General features: G+C 45.2%; 4 protein-coding genes across 4 annotated transcripts; 1 reads left to right on the forward strand and 3 right to left on the reverse strand.

Moving 5' to 3' along the window:
* Positions 1-1,384: 1,384 nt before the first annotated feature.
* On the forward strand, positions 1,385-2,839 carry LOC4335170 (senescence-specific cysteine protease SAG39). The gene is made up of 2 exons (XM_015778767.3): positions 1,385-1,949; positions 2,046-2,839. The coding sequence occupies exons 1-2, from the start codon at positions 1,499-1,501 to the stop codon at positions 2,642-2,644; spliced, it is 1,050 nt and encodes a 349-aa protein (XP_015634253.1). The 5' UTR covers positions 1,385-1,498; the 3' UTR covers positions 2,645-2,839.
* Positions 2,840-5,580: 2,741 nt separating this feature from the next.
* Positions 5,581-7,943, reverse strand: LOC4335171 (putative FBD-associated F-box protein At5g53635). Its single transcript, XM_015779617.3, has 3 exons — positions 6,780-7,943; positions 6,501-6,644; positions 5,581-6,400 (listed from the first exon to the last, which is right to left on the reverse strand). Exons 1-3 carry the CDS (start codon positions 7,827-7,829, stop codon positions 6,023-6,025), a joined length of 1,572 nt encoding a protein of 523 aa, XP_015635103.1. The 5' UTR covers positions 7,830-7,943; the 3' UTR covers positions 5,581-6,022.
* Positions 7,944-11,520: 3,577 nt separating this feature from the next.
* LOC4335172 (F-box/LRR-repeat protein At3g26922) lies at positions 11,521-13,761 on the reverse strand. Its single transcript, XM_015779540.3, has 3 exons — positions 12,600-13,761; positions 12,358-12,501; positions 11,521-12,262 (listed from the first exon to the last, which is right to left on the reverse strand). The coding sequence occupies exons 1-3, from the start codon at positions 13,638-13,640 to the stop codon at positions 11,888-11,890; spliced, it is 1,560 nt and encodes a 519-aa protein (XP_015635026.1). The 5' UTR covers positions 13,641-13,761; the 3' UTR covers positions 11,521-11,887.
* Positions 13,762-16,207: 2,446 nt separating this feature from the next.
* LOC4335173 (F-box/FBD/LRR-repeat protein At1g13570) lies at positions 16,208-18,345 on the reverse strand. The gene is made up of 3 exons (XM_015779703.3): positions 17,234-18,345; positions 16,972-17,115; positions 16,208-16,839 (listed from the first exon to the last, which is right to left on the reverse strand). The coding sequence occupies exons 1-3, from the start codon at positions 18,248-18,250 to the stop codon at positions 16,426-16,428; spliced, it is 1,575 nt and encodes a 524-aa protein (XP_015635189.1). The 5' UTR covers positions 18,251-18,345; the 3' UTR covers positions 16,208-16,425.
* Positions 18,346-23,388: the final 5,043 nt, after the last annotated feature.

The following is a 23,388-nucleotide window of genomic DNA, read 5'->3' on the forward strand; positions in this document are numbered from 1 at the left end:
TCATCAAGTAAAAGCATTTTGTAATAGCAAAATCTAAATTAAGAGGCTCTCGTTTTAGTGCTAACGAGAAACCATAACTAGACACGTTAACTATAGTTCTAGTCCATCAAGCAAGTAGAAAATATATTCCTATCACCTATGTTGCAAATAATTTTTTTTCTTAAACTACTCATATGATCTACGATCCGATTACATGGTTGTGTTCGTAAGAATTAAATCTTTATAACAAGTTCTCACATGATTATATTTTGATGAAAAATTACAAATTACTTTTATAATATGGTTGTGTTTAGTTCGTGTGCCAATTTTTTTTACGTATACAGACACACATAATAAGTATTAAACGTAGATTAATAACAAAACAAATAATAGATTCCGCCTGTAAACTGCGAGATGAATTTATTAATCATAATTAATCCATCATTAGTAAGTGTTTACTGTAGCATCGCATTGTCAAATCATGGCGTAATTAGACTCGAAAGATTCGTCTCGCGATTTACATGCAAACTGTGCAATTTGTTTTTTTTCGTCTACATTTAATACTCCATGCATGTGTCCAACAAACATTTGATGTGACGAAAAAGATGGAAGTTTGAAAAAATAAATAAATCTAAACACGGCCTATATCTAAATTATTTTTAGATTTCACTAAATTACTTGTTATACATATAAAAGTAAATTCAATAAAGTCTAAAAATAATTTAAGAAGTAACTTAAAACAAAAATGAAGTAACTTTTTCATGACATTAGAAGTAGATTCGTTATGGAGGTAAAAACATGAGTCTATCTAGAAATTAAATTTAATCAACACAAATTATGGAATTGGCTAAAAATAGTAATAAAATAAACAGCGCACAACATTATGAATATATAAGAAGTAATTTAATAAAATCGAAAAGTAATTTATATATATGATAAAAGTAACTTACATATATAATAAAAGTAATTTACAACAAAGATATTTCTTTTATCAAAATATAGTCATGTAAGATCTTGTTGTAAAGATTTAATTACAACGAACACAATGGTGTAATCGGATTATAGATCAGATAGGTAATTTAAAGAAAAATCCATAAGAAGAAAAAAAAAAGACATGTATCATTTGGTGTACTAGTAGGCAACCATGTATGAGATGAGTTTCTGGTTAAGACAATATAGCGTGCAGTCTCTATGTAATCACGTCCGTTTTTATAACTTGCTTAACAGGATCTCTATATCACTACGTACTCAAAAACAGCAAGTGCGCACTTGTCGTACAAACTTCAAATTTATATCATCACGAACGCACGATGCAAAGACAAAGTTGTCACGTCAATTGTTTCATTTTAGGCAATGGCATTGCCATTTTGGAAGTGCATAGCCGCAATCCACGCCTATATAAACCCCACAACACTTGCAGTATCCAGCAAACAAACCAAGCTAAACAATCACCCACTTCTATAGTTAGTTAAGGTAGCAACACTTAATTATTTGCAATTAATCTAATTGCATATATAGGATGGCTTACACTAATCTCTCCAAGAAACTAGCCGTAGCCTTGGTAGCACTGGCCGTCGCCTGTGCCCACGCACTCGCGGCGCGCGACCTTGTCGACGCGGCCGCCATGGCGCAGCGGCACGAGCGGTGGATGGCCAAGCACGGCCGCGCCTACGCCGACGACGCCGAGAAGGCGCGGCGGCTGGAGGTGTTCAGGGACAACGTGGCGTTCATCGAGTCGGTGAACGCCGCCGCGAGCCAGCACAAGTTCTGGCTGGAGGAGAACCAGTTCGCCGACCTCACCAACGCCGAGTTCAGGGCCACGCGGACGGGGCTCAGGCCGTCGTCGTCGCGCGGCAACCGCGCCCCGACGTCGTTCCGGTACGCCAACGTCAGCACCGGCGATCTCCCGGCGAGCGTCGACTGGCGCGGCAAGGGCGCCGTCAACCCCGTCAAGGACCAAGGCGATTGCGGTAAGCGTGCGTGGTGTTCGTCCCATTTTGCGTGAGGTGGCGTTCGCCGCCATGGCGAGCTGAGAGCGTTGTGCTGCGTCGTGCGTGCGTGTGCAGGGTGTTGCTGGGCGTTCTCGGCGGTGGCGGCCATGGAGGGAGCCGTGAAGCTGGCCACGGGGAAGCTGGTGTCGCTGTCGGAGCAGCAGCTGGTGTCGTGCGACGTCAAGGGCGAGGACCAGGGCTGCGAGGGCGGGCTCATGGACGACGCGTTCGACTTCATCATCAAGAACGGCGGCCTCGCCGCGGAGTCCGACTACCCGTACACGGCGAGCGACGACAAGTGCGCCACCGCCGGCGCCGGCGCCGCCGCCGCGACCATCAAGGGGTACGAGGACGTGCCGGCGAACGACGAGGCGGCGCTGCTCAAGGCCGTGGCGAACCAGCCGGTGTCGGTGGCCATCGACGGCGGCGACCGGCACTTCCAGTTCTACAAGGGCGGCGTCCTCTCCGGCGCCGCCGGCTGCGCCACCGAGCTGGACCACGCGATCACGGCGGTCGGGTACGGCGTGGCGAGCGACGGGACCAAGTACTGGCTGATGAAGAACTCGTGGGGCACGTCGTGGGGGGAGGACGGCTACGTCAGGATGGAGAGGGGCGTCGCCGACAAGGAGGGCGTCTGTGGCCTCGCCATGATGGCCTCCTACCCGACGGCGTGACAACCATCACTCTGAAATCTGAACGAGTGAATGGCATGCAGCTAGCAGGTTTTAAATAAGCAGTATGGTATTATGGATGGTGCTCTGTTTCTGAATTCGGATAGTACAAAACAGAACTGGAATGTAATGACAACTTGTGCAAGATCAAAATTTCTTGTCTTCACAACTGGAATCTATCTATTATCTATCTATCTATCTATCTATCTATCTATCTATCTATCTATCTATTATATACTAAAAGTCCATTAACTTTTCTAAAATCGCTCTCAAGCTGACATGTAACATCCTAAAAGCGCTCTCAAGCTGCCACGTGGTGCGAGGAGAGGAGATGAGGACCCACAAAAAAACGAAATCCTCTCCCACAACGTCTGCATGTACGCATGCATGTGGATGCTTTTCTTCCATGCTTAGCGGCAGGATTACCAAGTATTCAGGGTTTTACATTAATAAGGTTTTTTTTTCTGTTATTTGGATCGGTATGTAGGAGTCCAAGTTGGGCTTTAGTCCGTTCAGCTGGCTAGGCCTTTGTGCCACCTATATATGCCATGTTCCTTGTATTAGGAGATTGGTTTTTAGTTTTCCTCTGTGTTGTGCCGCCGCCACCGCCTAGGTCAGGAAGGAGATGGCGATTCCATACGTTTTGCCACCATCGTTGCTGCGTTGGTTAATTTGGTCCTAGGCATGTTCTGATTTCTGACGAAGTCTTCTTGCTCTGATCGGCTATCATTCTTGCTGCATGGGTGGAGTTTATGTACAGGTTTCGTTAGTTTATTCATTATAAACTGAATCATCTATCTGTTTATATTTGATGCTACTGGAGCTATTCAGTTCAGTTTATCTGGAGTAAATGATCTTATGTGCGACCCTATATACTTTGCTGGACGAGATCTCTATCTTAATATTGATGCTGCTCTTGATTCAACTGGAGATTAGGGTGTATATATATATATTCTCGTTGCATTAGAAAGGACACATTTATCCCATACCAAGTTGTACACTCAACATAGTTATGTTTACATCCAAATTTTAAGAGATCAAAAACATTTCAAGAACAATTGATAGAACATAGACCTCCAATATTCCCAAAGAAACAGAAAGGATAACTGGAATTCAGACAAAATTTGGGCTAAATTTAAACAAATTTTGTTGAATCCAAAGCCCAATATAAATTGAAGAAATCATTTGAATTTTTTTTGCTTAAAGTTCTATAACTATTCTTAAGAACACAAATTTCTTAAAGTTTAGAACTCCAAAACGAAGATTTGATATGTATTAAAAATAACATATAGTTTAGATGACAATTCATAGGAACCAACTTCATTTTTGCGACATAATACTTTCCTATAATTAAAGATTGTGTTGCAAGGATAATTAGCATTCAAAATATTCACAAACAAAATATTGACAAAAAAACAGGTTGCCAATAGAATCAGGAACAATCACGCATATACAAACATTATATTCATATGTGTAGAGTAATATTTCAAGCACATTAAATTAGATGCCCGCGCATATGCGCGGGCTTCCTTTCTAGTTATCTAAACAGATAAATAATCGCGCTCTTTCAATTAACGCGTAGTCAAAGCTACATCATCACTTGATGGATTATCATTATAAAAAAAAAAGGGCTGCTATATACCGGTATCCCGTTGGGATGTCCCAACGGAATCGCTCCATGTCCACCTCCCTCAGACGCGAGAGCGCTCCACGTCCACCTCCCTCAGACGCGAGAGCGCAGGCCACCGTGGGAGCAGCACAGAGGCGGCTAACGCCGGCGGCGCGGACGCGGCCGGCGCCGACGAGCTCCGGCGTGGAGGACGTGGCCGCCGGCGACGAGCTCCCGCGTGGAGGACGCGGCCGCCGGCGAGCTCTGGCGTGGGGCATGGTCGCATGGACGGCGGAGGATCTGCGTGGTGACAGAGACAGTGCCGGCGAAGAGCTCCGGCGTGGGGCGTGGACGGCGGAGGATCCTGCGTGGTGATGGCGGCGGCGCCGGTCACGAGCTCCGGCGTGGAGGACGCGGCCACCGGGTGAGGCGTGGACAACAGACGCGGCTGCCGGTGACGAGCTCCCGACAGAGGACGCGGTCGCCAGCGCGCGAGCTCCGATGTGGACCATGGACGGGGGAGGATGCGGCTGCCGGCGATGAGGTTCGGGTTCAGTACGGAGCGTGGACGGGGGAGGACGCGGCCGCCGGTGACGATGCCTCGACACCTCGATGCCTAGCTCCTGGTATCTAGTAGGTATCATATGAATACGATACCTCACAAGTATCACCCCGATACGTCGTAGAAATCGCACGATACCTTATAGGTATCACATGATACCTCACAAGTATCGTCTGATACGTGATAGGAATCGTCTGATACCTGATACGTGGTAGAATCACATGATACCTGGTAGGTATCACCCGATACCAGCTAGTTATCAGGTGATACATGTAGGGTATCATACAATTCTTACCACGTAGAAGATGATAGTTGCGAGGTATCAAGTGATACTTGAGTAGGATCTCACGGCTTAGGAGCTCAGCCTCGTTCCTATTTGGATGGGAAATATGGACGAAGGGTATCCTGTCCCGACGGTATACCGGTATATAGCATTTCCGAAAAAAAAAAACCTTATGGATGATGGCATGATGCAATATTTCTGCATTCTGATACTTGTTCAGATTGCAGTGCAATAAGCCAATAACAACTTGTACAACAAAATAAACAAAGCTCGTTCAGATTTGTGGTTACAACTGGTCAAGGATGCCTCTTCATGCAGTACAAGCTGCATCACCACATGATAGAGGACCAAATCAATCTGGCATGCTGAATTAACCAAATGACAGGATTCACATTTCGTAGAAGAACAAATCGGAAAAATCACATTACGTCTATTGACAATTGACACGCATCTCTGTGCATGATCAGTAGAGAAACAGTGATGCAGAACCTGAAAATATAACTTGTAGATACAAATGGAATATGAGAAGGTTATCTCTGACTCTCAGAAATGAGATCACACCTTCACATCAGCATTAAGCCACGTACTTATGTAACATCAGTATCAAGCCTTAGCTAACCAAAGAAGAGGCATGAATCCAGAATTCCAGATAGAGTAGTTCTTACTTTTTAGTTGTTAGGCAGCAAGCAAAATTTACCTCTGTGGAATGGCACTTGTTGGCTAGAATAAACTTGCTACTAAATTAAAGCTAATCGTACTACACTACTAATGAGACCAAAAACCCTGTCCAGTCTTGAGCACATGCCAACAACAAAAAACAATGCCTTGCATGTGGAGATGTAGATACACCTATCCTGCAAACATAACACTAACAACTTTCAGAGAAACTGAGCTTGGATGGATCACATATGTAGGCACCTCTGGTTCCTAGTACACAAAAGGGTCACGGATAGAATAATCTGATCCTCTCTGAAAGCTCCAAATCAGACCACCTTCTGAGTCATCGCTCCTATAGACCTGCATTGAAGAGATCTTACTGGCCCATCTCACAGATTTGAGGATCTTCGCTGTCCAGAGCGTATCAATGGAGTATGAAGTGAATTGTGGATTGGCCAACACCACAGCCACATTCTTCACCATCTGCGCATTCTGGACGAAGTACTTCAGGAAGGATATCGCGTTGGCCTCCCCTTTGAATTCACGGAATGTAAGCACATTGACATGGGACACGATGCTTTCGATTGGGCCAGCATCATCCCAGAAATTGGGGCTTACCAAGCTGGTGGCTTCAGAACATTTTGCACACTGCAGAAATGGTTAAATCAGTAAATGTTTCAGAGTTCAGCTAGCAACTAATTGATCATGCAGTAGCACAAGAAGGCAATGAGGCAGGTTCAATTCATACCACAACATGCAGGGACTCAGCATTGGGAAAGCATTTGAGGAAGTTGGGCAGCATCTGGGCATCATGCCTGACTCCAAAATTCACATTCAACCCCAGGATCTTGACGCTCGTGAACAATGCGCTTGGGCTCGACCTGATCCCAGCCTGAAATCCATTAAGATGGAAATGGATTGTTCAGATATTCAAATATCAGAATTTGGGACATCAGCAATTCAGAATCAGAGTGAACAAACAAACTGAACAGTAAGAGGTTAGAGATGATGGCAATGGCATACGCACACTGACAAAGGTGTCATGGATCTCCAGCATGTGGAATCCTGTCTCCAAGTTTCCCAACAAGCGCAGCCTGGGGGCATGGACGATCTTGACCCTGACGCAGGAGTCATCCTTGCTCAAAGAATCATAGAGCACGAGCCGCTCGAGGCATGGCGCGTCCACCACGGCGAGATTCTCCACGCAACACGAGCAGATCTGCACGCAACGAAGGCTCCGGTGCTCCAGGCGGAGGCGCAACACCTGCGTGTTGCCTCCTTGGATGTTGAGGGTCTCCAGCACGGGGGATCTCGCCACGATGAACTCGACCTCGCGGCCCTCCTTCTCCATGGCGACGGCGTAGATGCCGAGCTCGCGAAGGTTGGGGAAGGCGGTGTTGGTGGGGAGGCCGGCAATGTCGGGGAACTTCCACATGCCGATGTAGAGGCGGGTGAGGGTGGAGATGCGGAGGATGGCGGCAGGGAGAGCCGCCTCGAACGGCCATGGGCGGTTGACGAGGATGAGGTCGTCGACGCCCTTGGCGGCGAGGAACCGGAGCCAGTGCTCGAGCTGGGCCTGGTACGATCCCATGAAGCCGCAGAGGAGGTGGACGCAGCGGAATGGCCCCGGGTGCGCGGCGAGGATGCGGGACACGGCGGCGACGATGCCCGGCGTGTCGGCGCGCGTCGGGGCAGAGGCGGAGACACCGAAGCTTCGACCTCGCGGGAAGAGGTGGGCGTCCACGAGGACGAGCGGCGTGGAGCGCCAGAGCGGGCGCCAGCGGCGGGAGAGCGCGGCGGTGCGCGCGGCGTCCTTGACGGGGAGGCGGGAGACGATGTTGCGGAGGATCGCGTCGGGGAGGGCGCTGATGCGGTCGACGCCGTCGGAGGCTGCGGCGGCGCAGGCGGCGTGGGTGCGGGCGGCGGCGATGGGTACGGGTGGGCCAGGGAGCAACCCGTAGATGTGCGTCATCAAGTACTTGGTGCACTCCTCCAGCTTGCGCGGGTCGTCGCCGCGGCGGCGCGCTTCCGCCACCGTGGCGGGGTCAAGGTAGATGATCGGCGCACCTTCCGCCATGGATTCCGACGACGCCGCCGGCTAGGGTTTGGTTTGGGGTTCTGGACGGCGGCGACGAGTCACTGTTGTGTGAGGGAGCGAGTGTCCCGAGTTTGGAGGGGACGTGTCGTCGTGTGAGTGGTGGTTTCGGGTCCGTGGGTTTCGTGTCCTATAGCAGGCCAAACGGGCGGCCCGGCCCAGCACGACACGGCACGCCGACGGCACGGCCCACTAGGGCACGGCCCGTTAGGCACGGCTCCTGTAGCGGGCCGTGCCGTGCCGGCCCACGTGCCAAGGCCACGGCCCAAGCACGGCCCAAGAAGGTGCTGGGCCGTGCCGGGCCGGCACGGCTACTGTAGTGGCACGTGGGCTGGTAGCCGGCCCACTAGTACATGTGGCCCATAAAAATTGAAATTTGAGGGGAAAAAAAGAAAAAAGGCAGAAAAAACATAATATAAAGGAAAAAATGATAAATATAGGATAAATGTGAGGAAAATTTAGGAAATATATCATAAAATATATGGTACAAATAGGATAAAATGTGGAAAAAAATAAAAAATATGAGAAATATATGGGAAAAATTAGAAAATCGTAGAAAAAATAAATGGGCCGGTGGGCCGTGCCATGCCTGGGCCGTGCCGTGCCGGCACGCTACAGTAAACGTGCCGTGCCGTGCCAGCCCACGGGCTGAGGCATCGGCCCAAACACGGCACGGGATAACGGGCCGTGCCGGCACGGCCCACAGGCTGACGTGCCGTGCCGGGCCTGGGCTGGCTACAGTACTGTCGTGCTCGGGCCGGCCCGGCTTGGCACGGCCCATTTGGCCAGGTATATCGTGTCCTGGTTGGGCCAAATGTCGGTAATGAGTTGCACCTGGGCCCATGAATCAGTAACTCCACGTTTCTATGTTCCCATTTTCCAGATATTTAGGCGTTACTTTGGATTTTGTTCTCACTCAAATTTAACTTGACGAAATATATAAGAAAAAAAAGGGAAACATTTATATCAGAATTAGTTTCAGACTATCAGTAAGGATTTGTTTGAAATTAAAGTCCGTTTAGCTTTTGTTAGACGGAACAAACCAGCATACTGGTTGCATTGATATCCATCTAGGTCACCTCCCACATGTGGCTGAACGGACTACTAGAAAAATAATTTTTTACAACGAGGCCTATAAAATTTATAGGTGGACCATATTTTAGCTGCGATTATCCACCTGCGCAGTTACGTAGAGAGGGATCCGATTTTCCCCCACTCACAGACGGATGGTTTAAAGGGATCGCCTGCAATAATATTCTTAATTTTCACAGGTGAACCACTAAAACCCCCGCCTGCAAAAACCGATTGCCGGACAACCCACTAAAAAAACAAATCCTCACGTATGTCCTTATCCCCAAGTCTCCAAAAATCTAAGTTTACCACAACCACTCCCTGTCTATCCTTATCCTCTCCCTCTCCCTCTCCTTACCATCCTCTCCCTCTCCCTCTCCTTACCGCGTGCAAGCCCAGCTACAAAGAGCAGCGATAGTTCGGCAAGGAGGAGGGCCGAAGGCGGCGACAAAAAGGATGGCAGGCGGCAGCCGCCGCTTGACGAGGAGCGGCGATGAGGAAGAACGCCCACGATGGTGGCGGCTTGGCAAGGAGAAGGAGGGCTGGCAGCAGATTGACTCCTCCACTCCCGCCAGTGGCAGTGGCTCTGCACAAGGGTGACGGCGACCTACTTCCGCACCGAGCTAACCGTATCGACCAACGGCTATCTCTAGAGCTCCTTCGTTGTTCTTGTTCCTCTAAATCCAGATCTAAAAATTCTCTTTTTTTCCTTTGTGGCTTTCTACTAAAAGCCGGGTATTTGACCTCTAGTCTAAAAAAAATTCTCTCTTTTTTTCTCTGTTTATCTGGAATATGGGAATCTTGTTCTTCTCATCTGAGTTGTGACATTTTATATGAAATATGTGAATTTTGTTCATCTTATTTGTGTGGTGACATTTGATTTGATTTGTATTGTGCTTGATCTGTGCAAATGGCAGCTGAATGGGGATATTTTCAAATGTACTTTTACTTTTTTTTGCCGAAAATTATTAACATAGGCGGTTAGTTTTATCTACTCACCTGCAAATATCACATTTTCACTGGCGGACGGCTTAAAACAGCCGCCTGCGAAAATGATTTTTTGTAGGCAGACAAGAGGCCCACAAGCAAAAATCGTTGATTTTCATAGGCCTTAGGTGCAGGCTGAGGTTTTGGTCACATGAAAAAAAAAATATATTAGTAGTGACGACAGCATGAAATCCACCATCGCATGCCAACACGAAGTCCAGCAACCCGAAATCCTCATGCACGGCTGCGCCCTAGCAATGCGAAATCCACCAGCAACTGGCTCCTGCTTCTTCTTCAGCTCAGCACCGGCAGGGCTCTACTGCAACGACACACATATCTCCATCTCAACCAATTCACTGTCCGTCCTCGTTGTCTTCCATACAAGGCCATGCATCTATCCAGCAGCAACAGCAGCTCAGGTTATCTATCAAGAAATCAAGACAAGGCTTTGATTTCCATGATTTTCAAAACTCCATCGCTGCATGCACTCCATCTACATTTTGTTTTTGTGATCAATACTCTTCATAAGAAGAGTGCGACTCTCCATCCTCAAACCGGGTGAAATGCGGCAGCCACCCAGCATTTTGCACACACGATTTCCCAATGCACCACAAATTTCTGTACACATAATTTCAATCCACCTTTCAAGCAAATCACTCAAAAACACACCAGCTATTCTAAATAATCTGGCCTGCCCAAATTACTGACAGTGTTAAATTATGTCATAAACAACAGGTACTTCGTACCTCACAGCATGTCAGCATCAGCTGAGCATGCAACTTGAATATTTGTAACTCTCTTTTCTCTTTTGAAAGGAACAAGAGGAACAATATTGCAGCAGAAAGAGACAAAAGACAGGGTAAGGTTAAAATCTTCTCCTCAAGTGCAATAGAATTACCAGATGGACAAGATAGATAATTCTCCACCGGCAATCTATGGAAGATGAGTTAACAGCAGGCTTCACTTTATCGATTTAGCCCATTTGATCGGAGGTCACCGAATCTCGAAATTTCAGAAATTTCGGTCCGAAATTTTGAACAAAATTTAGTTGAATTTGAACAAATGTTACCAAAATTCATGAAAAATTTGAAAAATTTCGGCCGAAGTAATATCGTATCGGAGGGGACCGAAATAACCAAAATTTCGGTCCGAAATTTCCAACCCTGGTTAACAACAGAACAAAAAAAAATGGGGTTTAAGTCTTAAATTAAGCAACATTTGGTGAAAGATGCCTCGTAAATCGCAATCCAGTTGATGGTATCATCATAAGGCATAACCACTAGAGATGAACCTCAAAGTAGAAGAATCCAAATGATTATACATAATCTGATGATAATTGACTTTACAAAGCTAATAATTAACTCTATGAAATTGGAAGTACTAAACTGTGGTACCAGACAGAACAAAACACTTCGTTTAACATCCAAAAGACATGTATAAGATTCCAAACAAAACATGAACTTGCTCAGATATTAGTGATTCTAACTAGCATCAAAGGAATTATTGAGCAAAGTAGTGCACTGTAACATCAACATGTAAAACAGTGAAGGTAAAGTACGATACCATACTACCAGATAGATCAAAGCGTCCAGTTAACATATAAATCACATTGGTATGATTGCAAACGATTGCATGAACTTGCTCACATATCACTGGTTCTGACAAGCATCAACGAAAAATTTAGCAAAACAGTGCAACATAACATCATCATCGTCCAACAACAAATGAAACGCATAGCAGACACAGTAGTTCTTAGTTGTCATCCAGAAAACATAATTTGACATTTGCATGATAGATAACACTATTCAAGCACTAATTTCAACACTTCTCAAGACAGTATAATCAAGTCCGCTGTCCAATCTTCAATAAAAGGGAAGCCGAAACTCTAACATGAATACCATGAAGCTGCAAACAGAGCACTAACCACTTCCAAAGATATTTGTCTTGGATCACAAAATGACATGGAAATGCATCTTTTTCTTTCAGTAGTCCGTGAAAGGGTCAAAACGAGAAAAATCAGATCCTCTCTTGAAGCTCCAAATGTTACACTCTTCAGGTTCTGTACTTGGGGTGACCAGGACTAAACAACCAGTCGGCCGTTTTGCAGCCCTCAGAACCTCCACCTTGGAACGCACCTCATCCATCGAAGAAAAACTTCCAGTGTCAAACAAAATGACCACTATCTTCAGCACCCGCGTAGTCTCGAAGAAAAACTTGAGAAAGTTAACCTCACTCCGAGTGCCATGAAAATCATGGAAAACAATCATCTGGATGCTTGACCGAATGCACTCGATGGGACCAGACTCCTGCCAGAACTTGAAGTTGAGCTTGCCAGTGGTTTCATCAGTTTTTCCAGACTGCAAATTGGTTAGATCAGTCACCAGAGATTTGTTCATCAGCTAGTGATGACAGATTAAGATGCAAATGAATGTGGATGGAGGTGTAATTTCACCTTGATGTGGAGCCTCTCAATGTTGGGAAAGCATCTGAGGACATTGGGGATCATCTTGGCATCGTTGCGGACACCGAAACGCACCTCCAGAGCAAGGATCTTGACGTTTGGTACCATATTGCTTGGGCTCACCTTTGTCGCGGACTGCAATCACAGAACAAAATGCACCCAATTAAGGCTGAAAAATCACAAATTGCCATCGTTATATTTAAGAAGTTGTGGAATTGAAACGAGCAATGCACCTTGATGGCGGTTTTGCCAACCACAAGAACGTTCGCTGCAGGGTCCAAGTACCCAAACACGCGCAGAGCCGGCGCATTCCCAATCTTGACGCTGCCGGAGGAGGCGCCGTCATGCCTCCATGTGCCGGAGACGATGAGGCGCTCAAGGCACGGCGTGTCCACCACGGCGATCTCCTCGTAGGAGGAGCCGATGATCTGCGCGCACCGGAGGCTGCGGCTGGCGAGGCGGATGCGCATCCTGAACAGGTTCCCCTTGATGCAGAGCGTCTCCAGGACGGGGCTCCTGGCGAGGACGAAATCCATGTCCTGCGTGTCCATGACGACGCTGCAGAGGCCGAGCTCGCGGAGGTTGGGGAACGAGACGCCGCGCGGGAGGTCAGCCGTGGCGGGGAACTTCCAGAGGCCGAGGTAGAGGCGGGTGAGCGTGGCCATGCCGAAGAAGGTGGCGGGGAGGCCCAGGTCGAGCGGCCACGGGCGGTTCACGAGGACGAGCTCCTGGATGCCCTTCATGGCGAGCACCTGGAGCCAGTTCGCGAGCATGCCCTGGAACTCCTCCATGCAGCTGGACGTGAGGTGGACGCACCGGAACGGGCCCGGGTGCGCGCCCATGACGCGGGACACGGCGTGGGTGACGCCGCGTGCCGCCTCCCGCGCCTTCTTGGAGGAGTCGTCGGGAGCGCCGGGGGCGGCGGAGGAGGAGGAGAGGAGGTGGGCGTCGACGAGGACGAGCGGCGTGGAGCGCCAGAGCGGGCGCCAGCGGCGGGAGAGCGCGGCGGTGCGCGCGGCGTCCTTGACGGGGAGGCGGGAGACGACCCTGCGGAGGAGCGCGTCGGGGAGGGCGCTGATGCGGTCGACGGCGTCGTGCGGGGCGAGCGCGTAGAGGCGCGCGGCGGCGGAGACGGGCGGGTCGGGGAGGGCGTAGTGGATGTAGGAGAGCACGCGCGCCACCGTCCCCTGCACGTCGTCCGGGTCGTCCCCGCGCCGCCGGAACTCGGCCGCCATCGCGCGGCCCATGGGGACGGGCGGCACGCGGGTGTCCATGGTCGCCGCTCGCCGCCGCCGGGGCCGGAAGGGAACTAGGGAAGGGGACGAGCCGACGAGGGTTTGGGGCGTCGTGTGGTGTGGACTGTGGAGTGGAGTGGAGGCGAGCTCTGGTGTGTGTAGGCGGAGTGGGAGGTGCTGGTTTGTCTTGTAGTGGGGTAGTTTGGTCGGGATGCGAGGAAACCTAGGGTTTCGGTGGTTTGGTTGGGCCAAATTTCGGATGCAGATTGCTCATGGCCCAAACTCTCTCCGTCACAAAATAAATATATAAGATACTTTTTACACGTTACTATATTTATATCATAATAAGTTTATTTTTGATTTATATGTGTTAAATATTTAACCGTTCATCTTACTAAAAAAATATAAAAATATATTTAGTCACATATAAAATATTATTCATGTTTTATCATTTAATATCAGCAGCATAAAAAATTTAAATAAGACAAAGAGTCAAACGTTATATCTAAAAACTGAAAAATGAACTTTTTACGAGACGAACATAGTAAGAAATATCTCATCCTATCTTAAATTGTTGATAAAATTTCCTTAAGAAAATACCTCGAGTAACTTAAAAGTGTGGTACCTCCCAATATTTTCTTAAGGATAGTAAAATTGCCCTAGATTGTTTATTTTGGGATGGAGGAGGAAATCGGTCACTTTGTTCTTCCTAATGCAAGGTACACTCGACTCACAATTCTTGCTAGAATTTTGCGATGGATAGATTTTGCTAGAATTTATAGACACCGATATAATTCTTGCGAAATTCCCGTAATATTCATGTGTTCCAATGAAGTCCTTCGAAAAATGTCTATTTTGCCTATACTTAAATTTGGGGAGTTCAATGTAGTATAGAAATTGTTTCGAAAATTATGAAGTGCTACGGGTATATCACTATGATTCGTGTGATAATTACTCCCTCCAGTCACGAGAATATGTTGATTAGGGTTTGTTACAAGTAAGACTTTGGCCGTGTTTAGTTTTCCCTCTATTCCCAACTTTCCATCACATCGTATCACATCAAAACTTTCCTACGCATATAAACTTCCAACTATTTTTCTAAACTCCCAACTTTCTTCAAACTTCCAACTTTTTTCAGGAATTAAACACACCCTTTAAAAACAAAGAAAACAAATACTCCTTCCATCCCAAAATATAAGCATTTTTAGATCTTGTCATTGTTTTCGAGATGCTATTTTGACCAACAATTTGTATAAAAATAAAATATTTTAAATAACAAGAGTCGCATATTATAATAGTTTATTAATGATAAATCTAGTAACATCAATTTTATATGATTTATTTTTTTTATTTTATTGCTATTAATAGTCAAAGTTAAAAATTGTTGATTTAGCACTATACTGAAAATGCTTATATTTTGGAACGGAGGAAGTATATAGGATCCAATAACGCTAAACCACGTGCACGTGTGCCATAATATACACGCTATGAGTACAAAAGATTTCGCAGGTATATCCTGCACACCGTGGCCATCTTGATCTGAAAATATTTCCGGGGTTTTCAAAAAAAAAAATTCTAGAGTTGCAGCGACAACATTAGTCAACGCAGCAGGCTTTCTAGGCCGAGTTTATTTCCAAACTTTTTCTTCAAACTTTTAACTTTTTCATCACATCAAAACTTTCCTACACATACAAACTTTCAACTTTTTTGTCACATCGTTCCAATTTCAACCAAACTTTCAATTTTGGCGTGAAAACACACCCCTAGTTTCTTTATTTCATCTTCTAAGGACGAATGGCAGATATAATTCTCCTGTATGATCTGCAAAGAAATGTATTGAAAGAAGATCATAACTGTTGGCATTCAAAGTTAATCATCAAACTTTTGTATAAATTCGATTCACATTCCACAATAAAGTTTATTCACATTCCAGTATTCCCCAGTAGAAGACCAATAGATAGACCACGGGAGTTCTGATAAAAACAGACTTTTCACTTTGGACTTTGAGACGTCCACTACCAATCAGAACTGCAACTCTCCAAGCAACAGAATGCGCTACTAGATGGAACAGAAACTTCATAAAATGTGGTAAAGGAAATTGGTAATGCAGCATATAAACATGAATTAGCTTTGATATCTCTGATTTTTACCAACACGAAGGCACAATTTTAATTAGCAGAAACTGTGTGACGTCACATGCTCACAGGTCAATACAGCATTCATCTTAGTCAAAAGAGAGTCCTGTTAAAGATACTACCAGACTGAAGAACTCTACCGAACCTCAAAACGCAACCAGAAAAAAGAAATGCAGAAGTTATGGAAGAAAAATAATCCCTCTCACGCAGAAACTGCAACAGAACACTAGCAACTACCAGAGATGTCAAACTTCGAAGATCGGATGATGATTGTCAAAGGGTCCACAAATCTCTGATGAAATTGACCTTACAGAAATCCATACCAATCAGGACTGCAACTCTACAAGCAGTAAAATGTTCTACCAGATGGAACAAAAACTTCATGAAATGTGGAAAAAGAAATTGGCAAGCCAGCGTACAAACATGAAGTAATTTTGATATCTCTAATTCTTACCAGCACAACAGCAGGATGGCACAAATCTAATTAGATAGAACTGTGTGATGTCACATGATCAATGCCAGGTCAATACAACATTCATCTGAGATAACATTTGTCTTCTGCTGGAAAGACAATACTGTTGGAGTTGCTACAGGATTGAGAGCACTGATAAATCTCAAAATTGGAACAAAAAACAGCAGAAGTCAAGGAAGCAAAACAATCCCTCTCATTTAGAAACTGCCACAGAACACTAACAACTTCCAGAGATGTCAAGCCGAGAAGATCGGATGATGATCGCAAAAGGGTCCATAAGTGAAAAATCACATCCTCTCTCAAAGTTCCAATTGCTTTCTCCTGCACTAGCATCACTCTCAAGGACCACTAGTGAACAACATTTACTAGCCCATTTTGTGGCGAACAGAGGCTTCAGTCTGAAATTTGCCTCATCTGTCGATGCAAATGTTCCTTTGGGAGACACAATTATCAGCTTCTTCAGCATCCGCGCACTCTCAAGGACAAATTTGAGGAAGTTAATCTCACCCCGCGTTGCTCGGAAACGACGAAAAATCATCACGGTAATGTGAGACTGGATGCATTCGATGGCGCCTGCATCCTGCCAGAACTTGAGGTTCAGCTTGCCAGTGAGCTCATCAGTTTTCCGGGACTACAAATGAGTCAAACAATCGCACACTTGAAAGTTAGAGATGGATAATTCAGCCAACCAAGTAGAACATTTTTAGATAATACTCGTAACTAAGTAGTATATGAACGCTAAATCAAGCAAGCTGTGTCTCACTTCGACGTGCAGAGTCTCAACATTAGGAAAGCATCTGAGGAAACTGGGCAGCATCTTGGCTTCATTGCGGACTCCGAAACACACAATTATGCCAAGGATCTTCACACTTGGAACCATGGTGCTTGGACTAGCCCTTGTTCCAGCCTGCAATTTTGCCAATATGCAATGTTGTAACAAAATCAAAGAAGAAACTTCACACATTGGCATCGATCAGCAATCCACACATTTTGACCATCTGCACTGAACAGATTAACGGTCATACCTTGATAATAGTGTCGCCGATCTCCAGCACATGGGTTTCCAGATCAAGGTATCCAATTGCACGCAGCGAGGGAGCACGGCCAATCTTTACCAGCATGGAGGAGCCACAGGAGTAGAGCATGATGAGGCGCTCGAGGCGGGGCGCGTTGACCACGTTGACATCCTGGTCGAACCCCATCATCATCAGGCACCGGAGGCTGCGGCTGGCGACGCGGACGCGCTGAAGCGTGTTGGCCTGGAGGCAGAGCGTCTCCAGAACGGGGCTCCTGGCGAGGACGAAGTCCATGTCGTGGTTGGTGATGCCGATGAGGGAGAAGCCGAGGTCGCGGAGGTTGGGGAAGCAGGCGGCGCGCGGGAGCGCGGCCGTGTCGGGGAACTTCCAGAGGCCGAGGTAGAGGCGGGTGAGGGTGGCCATGCCGAAGAAGGTGGCGGGGAGGGTGAGGTCGGCCGGGAACGGGCGGTTGACGAGGATGAGCTCCTGGATACCCTTGACGGCGAGCACCTGGAGCCAGCTCGCGAGCAGACCCTGGTACTGGTCCATGAAGCTGGAGGTGAGGTGGAGGCGGCGGAACGGGCCGGGGTGCGCGGCGATGACGCGGGACACGGCGAAGGTGACTGCGCGGGCCTCCTCGCGCGCGGCGTCGGTGTCGGCGTCGGACACGCCGGCGGGGAGGAGGTCGGCGTCGACGAGGACGAGCGGGGTGGAGCGCCAGGCGTCGCGCCAGCGGGAGGAGAGCGCGGCGGTGCGCGCGGCGTCCTTGACGGGGAGGCGGGAGACGATCCGGCGGAGGAGCGCGTCGGGGAGGAGGCTGAGGCGGTCGACACCGTCGTCGTCGTCGTCGGGCGGGAGCGCGGAGAGGCGGGCGTGGGAGGAGACCGGCGCGTCGGGGATGGCAAAGTGGATGTAGGAGAGGACGGTGCCGATGGAGCTCTCGACGTCCTCGGGGACCTGGCCGCGCTGCCGGAACTCGGCCATGGTGGCCTCGTCCATGGGGATGGGTAGCACCCTCGTGTCCATGTCCGCCGCCCACCGAGCCGACGCCGGAAGGGAAGAGGGTTTGGGCTGTGGGGATTTGGGGTTTTGGGTGATGTGTTTTGTCTGGTAGTGGAGCTGAATTCTGGATTGGTGTCTGGTCGTCTCATGATCAGGGGAGCTTTGCGCCTTTGCAAAACATGGAACTTTCAAACATTTTACCGGCACTTTCGCTAGTACACTCTCAGTCGTAAATATAATACAGAGTAATGTCGTTAACTTTTTTTTTTTTAGAATTACACAGTACAACGCAGACACTCACAACGCACGCGCACTCACCGCTATGAACACACGCACGCAAACCCTAGAGAGATTGACGAAGTCACCACAGGCGCCTGCAAACCCTGGAGAGATTGACGAAGTCACCACAGGCGCCTCGCTGTCGACGGGTACGTCACCTACCACTGAAAGCACAACGCTGTTAAATCCTGGAAAAGTCGCTCCCATGGGGAGTCGAACCCAGGACCTTAGGTGCTACTAAGGCTCTTGTAACCACTAGGCTACAGGCCCTTTCGCAATGTCGCTAACTTTTGAACATATATTTAACCACTCAGCTTATTGAAAAATTTTATGTAAACGTATAAGATTTAAATTATGCTTAAATCAGGGGTGAAGCTAGCATAAATAATCACCAGGGTCAACACTAACCAGGTCTATTTATCAACCAAAACCAATGGAAAACGACACTATTTCGATGTTTCGATGTGGGACGAAAGTAGATTAGAGTGAAATTTCGGATAGTTTTCGAGAATTCAAATTTGAAACGGCAAAAGTCAAACGAAATTAATCAAATTTTGGCAAAGAAAAGTCATATGGTCGGGTTCGGAATCCGATATTAAATCGAAGAGGTGAACTCTGATACAAACATAGTTTGTTTGAACGTAGCTAACCATTCCCTCCCAACACGTAAAATGGAGCGAGGATTAGCACATGATTAATTAAGTATTAGCTTAAAACCTTAAAAATAGATTAATATGATTTTCTAAAAGTAACTTTTCCATAGAAATTATTTTGCTAGGGAATTTGAGAAGTTGTGGGCCACTAGGCTTATGCATGATCTCAAATTTGAAAGATTCAAATGAATATGCATATTCGGCTGATGTATAATCATAAGTGCTAGCTAATTTTCTATTTTTTACCGCTAGCATCGTTCCTAGTTGTCAATTGGGTTTTAACACGACAATTAACAATTAATGTCACTGGGGTCTAATCTTTCTTATCACCGGTGTCATAGCCAGTAAAATAAAGAGAAAATCCTTTGTATACCTCTAAAAATTTTAGCTAATCATTTATATGCCCCCGAATTTTGCTTACTTCCTTGTATACTTTCAAATTTTGATTTTGATCCCTTCCACACCCCTCCCGTCAGTTGACCGTGAGTTGACCATCTAAATTCTATAAAAATAACCATTTTATCCTTTGAATGAATATAGAAATTTATGAATATATTACTGAAAATGTAAAAGTCTGTTACGAGTTTGCTGTCTGATACATTATTTATGAAAAATAGATAATTAACTAAAAATATGTATTTATTTTGTTTTTAAAAATTCATAAAAAATTAGGAGCAATCATATAAAGATAGGACTACTAATGCTCATGATATTTTTTTATGAATGCTCTTGATAAAAAAAAGTTCATTGTCCAATTAAAATTTTAAACAATAATTTTACTTTATTACATTTTTTGATTTTCAAAATTTATGTCAAAATTTTTTGCACTAATTATTTATTCTCATTAGTTTCATAAAATACACATACTGTGCACTCAAACAAAATTTTCAATCGTTTTTCAAGTTTATATTCAAACCTAAATCATCAAGGGCATAAAAGACATTTTCAACCAATTGTAACAGTGAAAGGAAGGAAAATGTAACGATAGGGGCATGGAAGGGATCAAGTTAAAATTTCTAAGGTATAGAATGAATTGGGAAAATTTCAGGGGTATAAAGGGGATCGGGTGAGTTTTCAAGGGTACACAGAGAATTTACTCTAAAATAAAGAGGGCATATAAAGTTCATAGAAAATTGTCGGTGTCCCGATAAATAATTGTAGTGTTGCCCTGGCTTAAACTACTTTGTGGGGTAAAATAACTCAACAAAAAAAATTATAATTACATATTTTTTTTAGTAAGTCGAATGGTCAAATATATAATAAAAATTCAACGGCATCATCTATTAAAAATTGGAGATAGTATAAATTTGCATGAACACTTATTGAGATTTATATGTAAAGTGGTTATATTTTGAGACAAAGGTAGTACTTATTTTAAAATAATAGAAGTTTAAGATTTATAGAGCATGTTTGACACGGCTCTAGTCTAGCTCCACCTCTTTTGGAGTTAGAGCCCAACCAAATAGTTTCAACTTCACCTGAAATAAGAGTTGAGCTGGCGATAGCGCTCTCAAAAAGTAAATTACAGACGCGGAGATGCATTTATGCAGCTCCACAACTCAACTCTAGACCTAACAAATGAAGTTAAGTTTAAGAGTTTGAGTTCTACGATATTAAGAAAACATGTGAAATTGAGATGGTGGATTGTGATTTGTTGATTAGAAAACATAGGTGAAAATGAAATGAAAAAGATGAGATTGGTTGAGAAGATAATGTAGGTGGAATTTTTTTATATTTTTAGACAAATTTTAAATACTAAAAATATTATATTTTAGAATAAAAGGCACTATATTTATTTAACGGTCTAATTTCTAGCAATTATTTGGCTCATTAGATGGTTATGTTATCCGTGCAATTATGTGTACTTGTATTTTGTGGGCATGGGTCTGCGCAACGGTGAATTTGGTGCTCATATGTAGAAATTTGACAGCCTGAAATTTTTTTACGTCGTTTTGATAAGATGCCACTGTATGATAAAATGCTATTCCCTTTGTCTCATTTTGGTTATTTCTCATATTTTGTAACGGATAGAGTTGTATACTCAATATTTTTTCCCGTGACTAATGCCGAGTGGGTGTTTCTATTTTGTCTGGTAGTGGAGCTAATTTCTGGATTGGAGGCTGGAGCCTGATGTGAGTTGTTCTTTTTTTTCTCTCTCTCTTTTAAGTAAGGGTTTGGCTGCTTCAAAAAAAAAAAAAAGTAAGGGTTTGGCACCATTGTGTTAATAGAGCAGAAAGTATGGATGAGGTTCTTAGGCTATTTTTTTTAGATAATAGAATAGAACATCGCGGCCTTGGCTCAACGAGCTACAACCAATTATTATAATCTAACAATCAAAATGAGTGTAGTTTAGAGAAACTTATAAAGACAAGACCAGCCATATACAAGAAACAAACTAAAGGTTGCCAACACAAGATAAAGAGTACACGATTATTGAATTATGTTTGTGAACCTCTATCTGAAATTGACAAAAAGTTGCATAACCGTTGTCAAGATTACGACATGCAACCTTTAAAAGCTCGCCATCTTCATCACATTTTTGTAGTTGTGCCTAGGACCAGAGCCAATATGTTGCTCTGAAAATTACCTGCATTTATAAAATAGATGGTGAATTGTCAAAAACCATGTCGTTCCTGCTCAACCATAGAGCCCAACATATAGCAGATGCTCCTATAAGAATAAGTTTTCTACTTTTTTTTGTTAACCTCCATAAGCCAATTTTCAAATATATGATGATGCAGCAACGGGGGTTCCCGATCTTTCGATGAGAGGAGGATAAACTTCGATTTGGGGGAGGACACGACGTTGGCGGTCCGACTACAACTACCACAGGGCAACCGGTACACCGACTCCACGTTGTTGCTGTTCTTGCCGTGCCAAGAACAACCTTGAACCTGCAAGCAATCGAAGAACAAGCAAGAACAAGTTGACAAGGAAACAGCTCACGGCACTTGTCAAATGATGAAACTGAAATAAACCAAAATGGGGTTCTGAATACTAGTATCCGGGTGGTCTAGCCGACACATGCGAGTACAAGGAAGTAGCTGCAGCTAAACTTACATCAAAACAAAACCCAAAATGCAAAATGGTGGCTGCTAGGAGTTTATATAGGTGGAGGAATGACCAGGAGAGGAGGTGGGAGCAAACCCTAGGTTTTGTGGACCCCTAATGGGCTGTAAAGATACAAGGCCCAAGCCTAAGTTTCTGATGTAAAGAACTATTTTCGTCATTCTGAGCAGCCTGGGTCAAATTTGATGGTGAGGCCACACATAGCTGAAAGTAGACGAGGAGATCTTTCCAACAAGTACTCATTTGCCCCGTTTGCCCTCCGGAGTGAAGAGCATTGACTTCATCAAATCAGTGCTGCTAGTGCTGCTTGCGATCTGATTCCTCTCCCATATTCCTAACAACAAGTAGATCACAACATCCATTTAGTAGCACCCAATTCTGAGAAGAACTTGTATGATTAGCTAGGAATGACTTTACCTGATAATTAAGTTCACGAGCTCGAGCTCTAGTCATTGGTCCTTGCTGTGCAATAGGCATGGTTGTATCGTTGGAAGGGATGTCCTCGTCATCCTCCCCTTCTTGCATTTGAGTCGTCCTCGACTCTAACTCATCTTCTTCTCCCAAATATGGCTTTAAATCTGCAATGTTAAACGTGGGGCTAACCCCAAAATCGGCAGGTAGCTCAAGCTTGTATGCATTATCATTAATCTTTTGTAGCACTTTGAAAGGACCATCAGCTCTAGGTAGCAACTTAGATTTTCTCAAATTAGGGAACCTATCCTTTCTCAAATGCAACCAAACCAAATCACCAGGTTCAAAAGCAACATGTTTCTTTCCTTTGCTCCCAGCAAGTTTATACTTAATATTCATGCTCTCTATGTTCTACTTAGTGGTCTCATGCAGTTTTAACATTAATTCAGCGCGATGTTTTGCATCAAAGTTCACTCTCTCTGAAGTTGGGAGGGGCAAAAGATCAATTGGAGCACGGGGTAGAAGGCCATAAACAAACTCAAAAGGGCACTTCTTAGTAGTAGAATGTTGTGAACGATTATAAGCAAACTCAACATGAGGCAAACATTCTTCCCACATTTTAATATTCTTTTTTAAAACAGCCCTAAGCATTGTAGATAATGTTCTATTCACCACCTCAGTTTGTCCATCAGTTTGGGGGTGACATGTAGTAGAAAATAAAAGTTTAGTCCCCAACTTAGCCCACAAGGT

This window comes from Oryza sativa, chromosome 4, assembly GCF_034140825.1.
Source record: "Oryza sativa Japonica Group chromosome 4, ASM3414082v1".
Classification (NCBI taxonomy): Eukaryota; Viridiplantae; Streptophyta; class Magnoliopsida; order Poales; family Poaceae; genus Oryza; species Oryza sativa.

Bases quoted from the DNA above. Each gene is read 5' to 3' on its own strand.
- LOC4335170 (XM_015778767.3), top strand. From the start codon at position 1,499: ATGGCTTACACTAATCTCTCCAAGAAACTAGCCGTAGCCTTGGTAGCA. The intron at 1,950-2,045 runs GTAAGCGTGCGT...GTGCGTGTGCAG, and splicing joins CAAGGACCAAGGCGATTGCG to GGTGTTGCTGGGCGTTCTCG.
- LOC4335171 (XM_015779617.3), bottom strand. From the start codon at position 7,829: ATGGCGGAAGGTGCGCCGATCATCTACCTTGACCCCGCCACGGTGGCG. The intron at 6,645-6,779 runs GTGCGTATGCCA...AATGGATTTCAG, and splicing joins TCCATGACACCTTTGTCAGT to GCTGGGATCAGGTCGAGCCC. The intron at 6,401-6,500 runs GTATGAATTGAA...CCATTTCTGCAG, and splicing joins CTGAGTCCCTGCATGTTGTG to TGTGCAAAATGTTCTGAAGC.
- LOC4335172 (XM_015779540.3), bottom strand. From the start codon at position 13,640: ATGGACACCCGCGTGCCGCCCGTCCCCATGGGCCGCGCGATGGCGGCC. The intron at 12,502-12,599 runs GTGCATTGCTCG...CTGTGATTGCAG, and splicing joins TTGGCAAAACCGCCATCAAG to TCCGCGACAAAGGTGAGCCC. The intron at 12,263-12,357 runs GTGAAATTACAC...ACCAATTTGCAG, and splicing joins TTGAGAGGCTCCACATCAAG to TCTGGAAAAACTGATGAAAC.
- LOC4335173 (XM_015779703.3), bottom strand. From the start codon at position 18,250: ATGGACACGAGGGTGCTACCCATCCCCATGGACGAGGCCACCATGGCC. The intron at 17,116-17,233 runs GTATGACCGTTA...GCAAAATTGCAG, and splicing joins TCGGCGACACTATTATCAAG to GCTGGAACAAGGGCTAGTCC. The intron at 16,840-16,971 runs GTGAGACACAGC...ACTCATTTGTAG, and splicing joins TTGAGACTCTGCACGTCGAA to TCCCGGAAAACTGATGAGCT.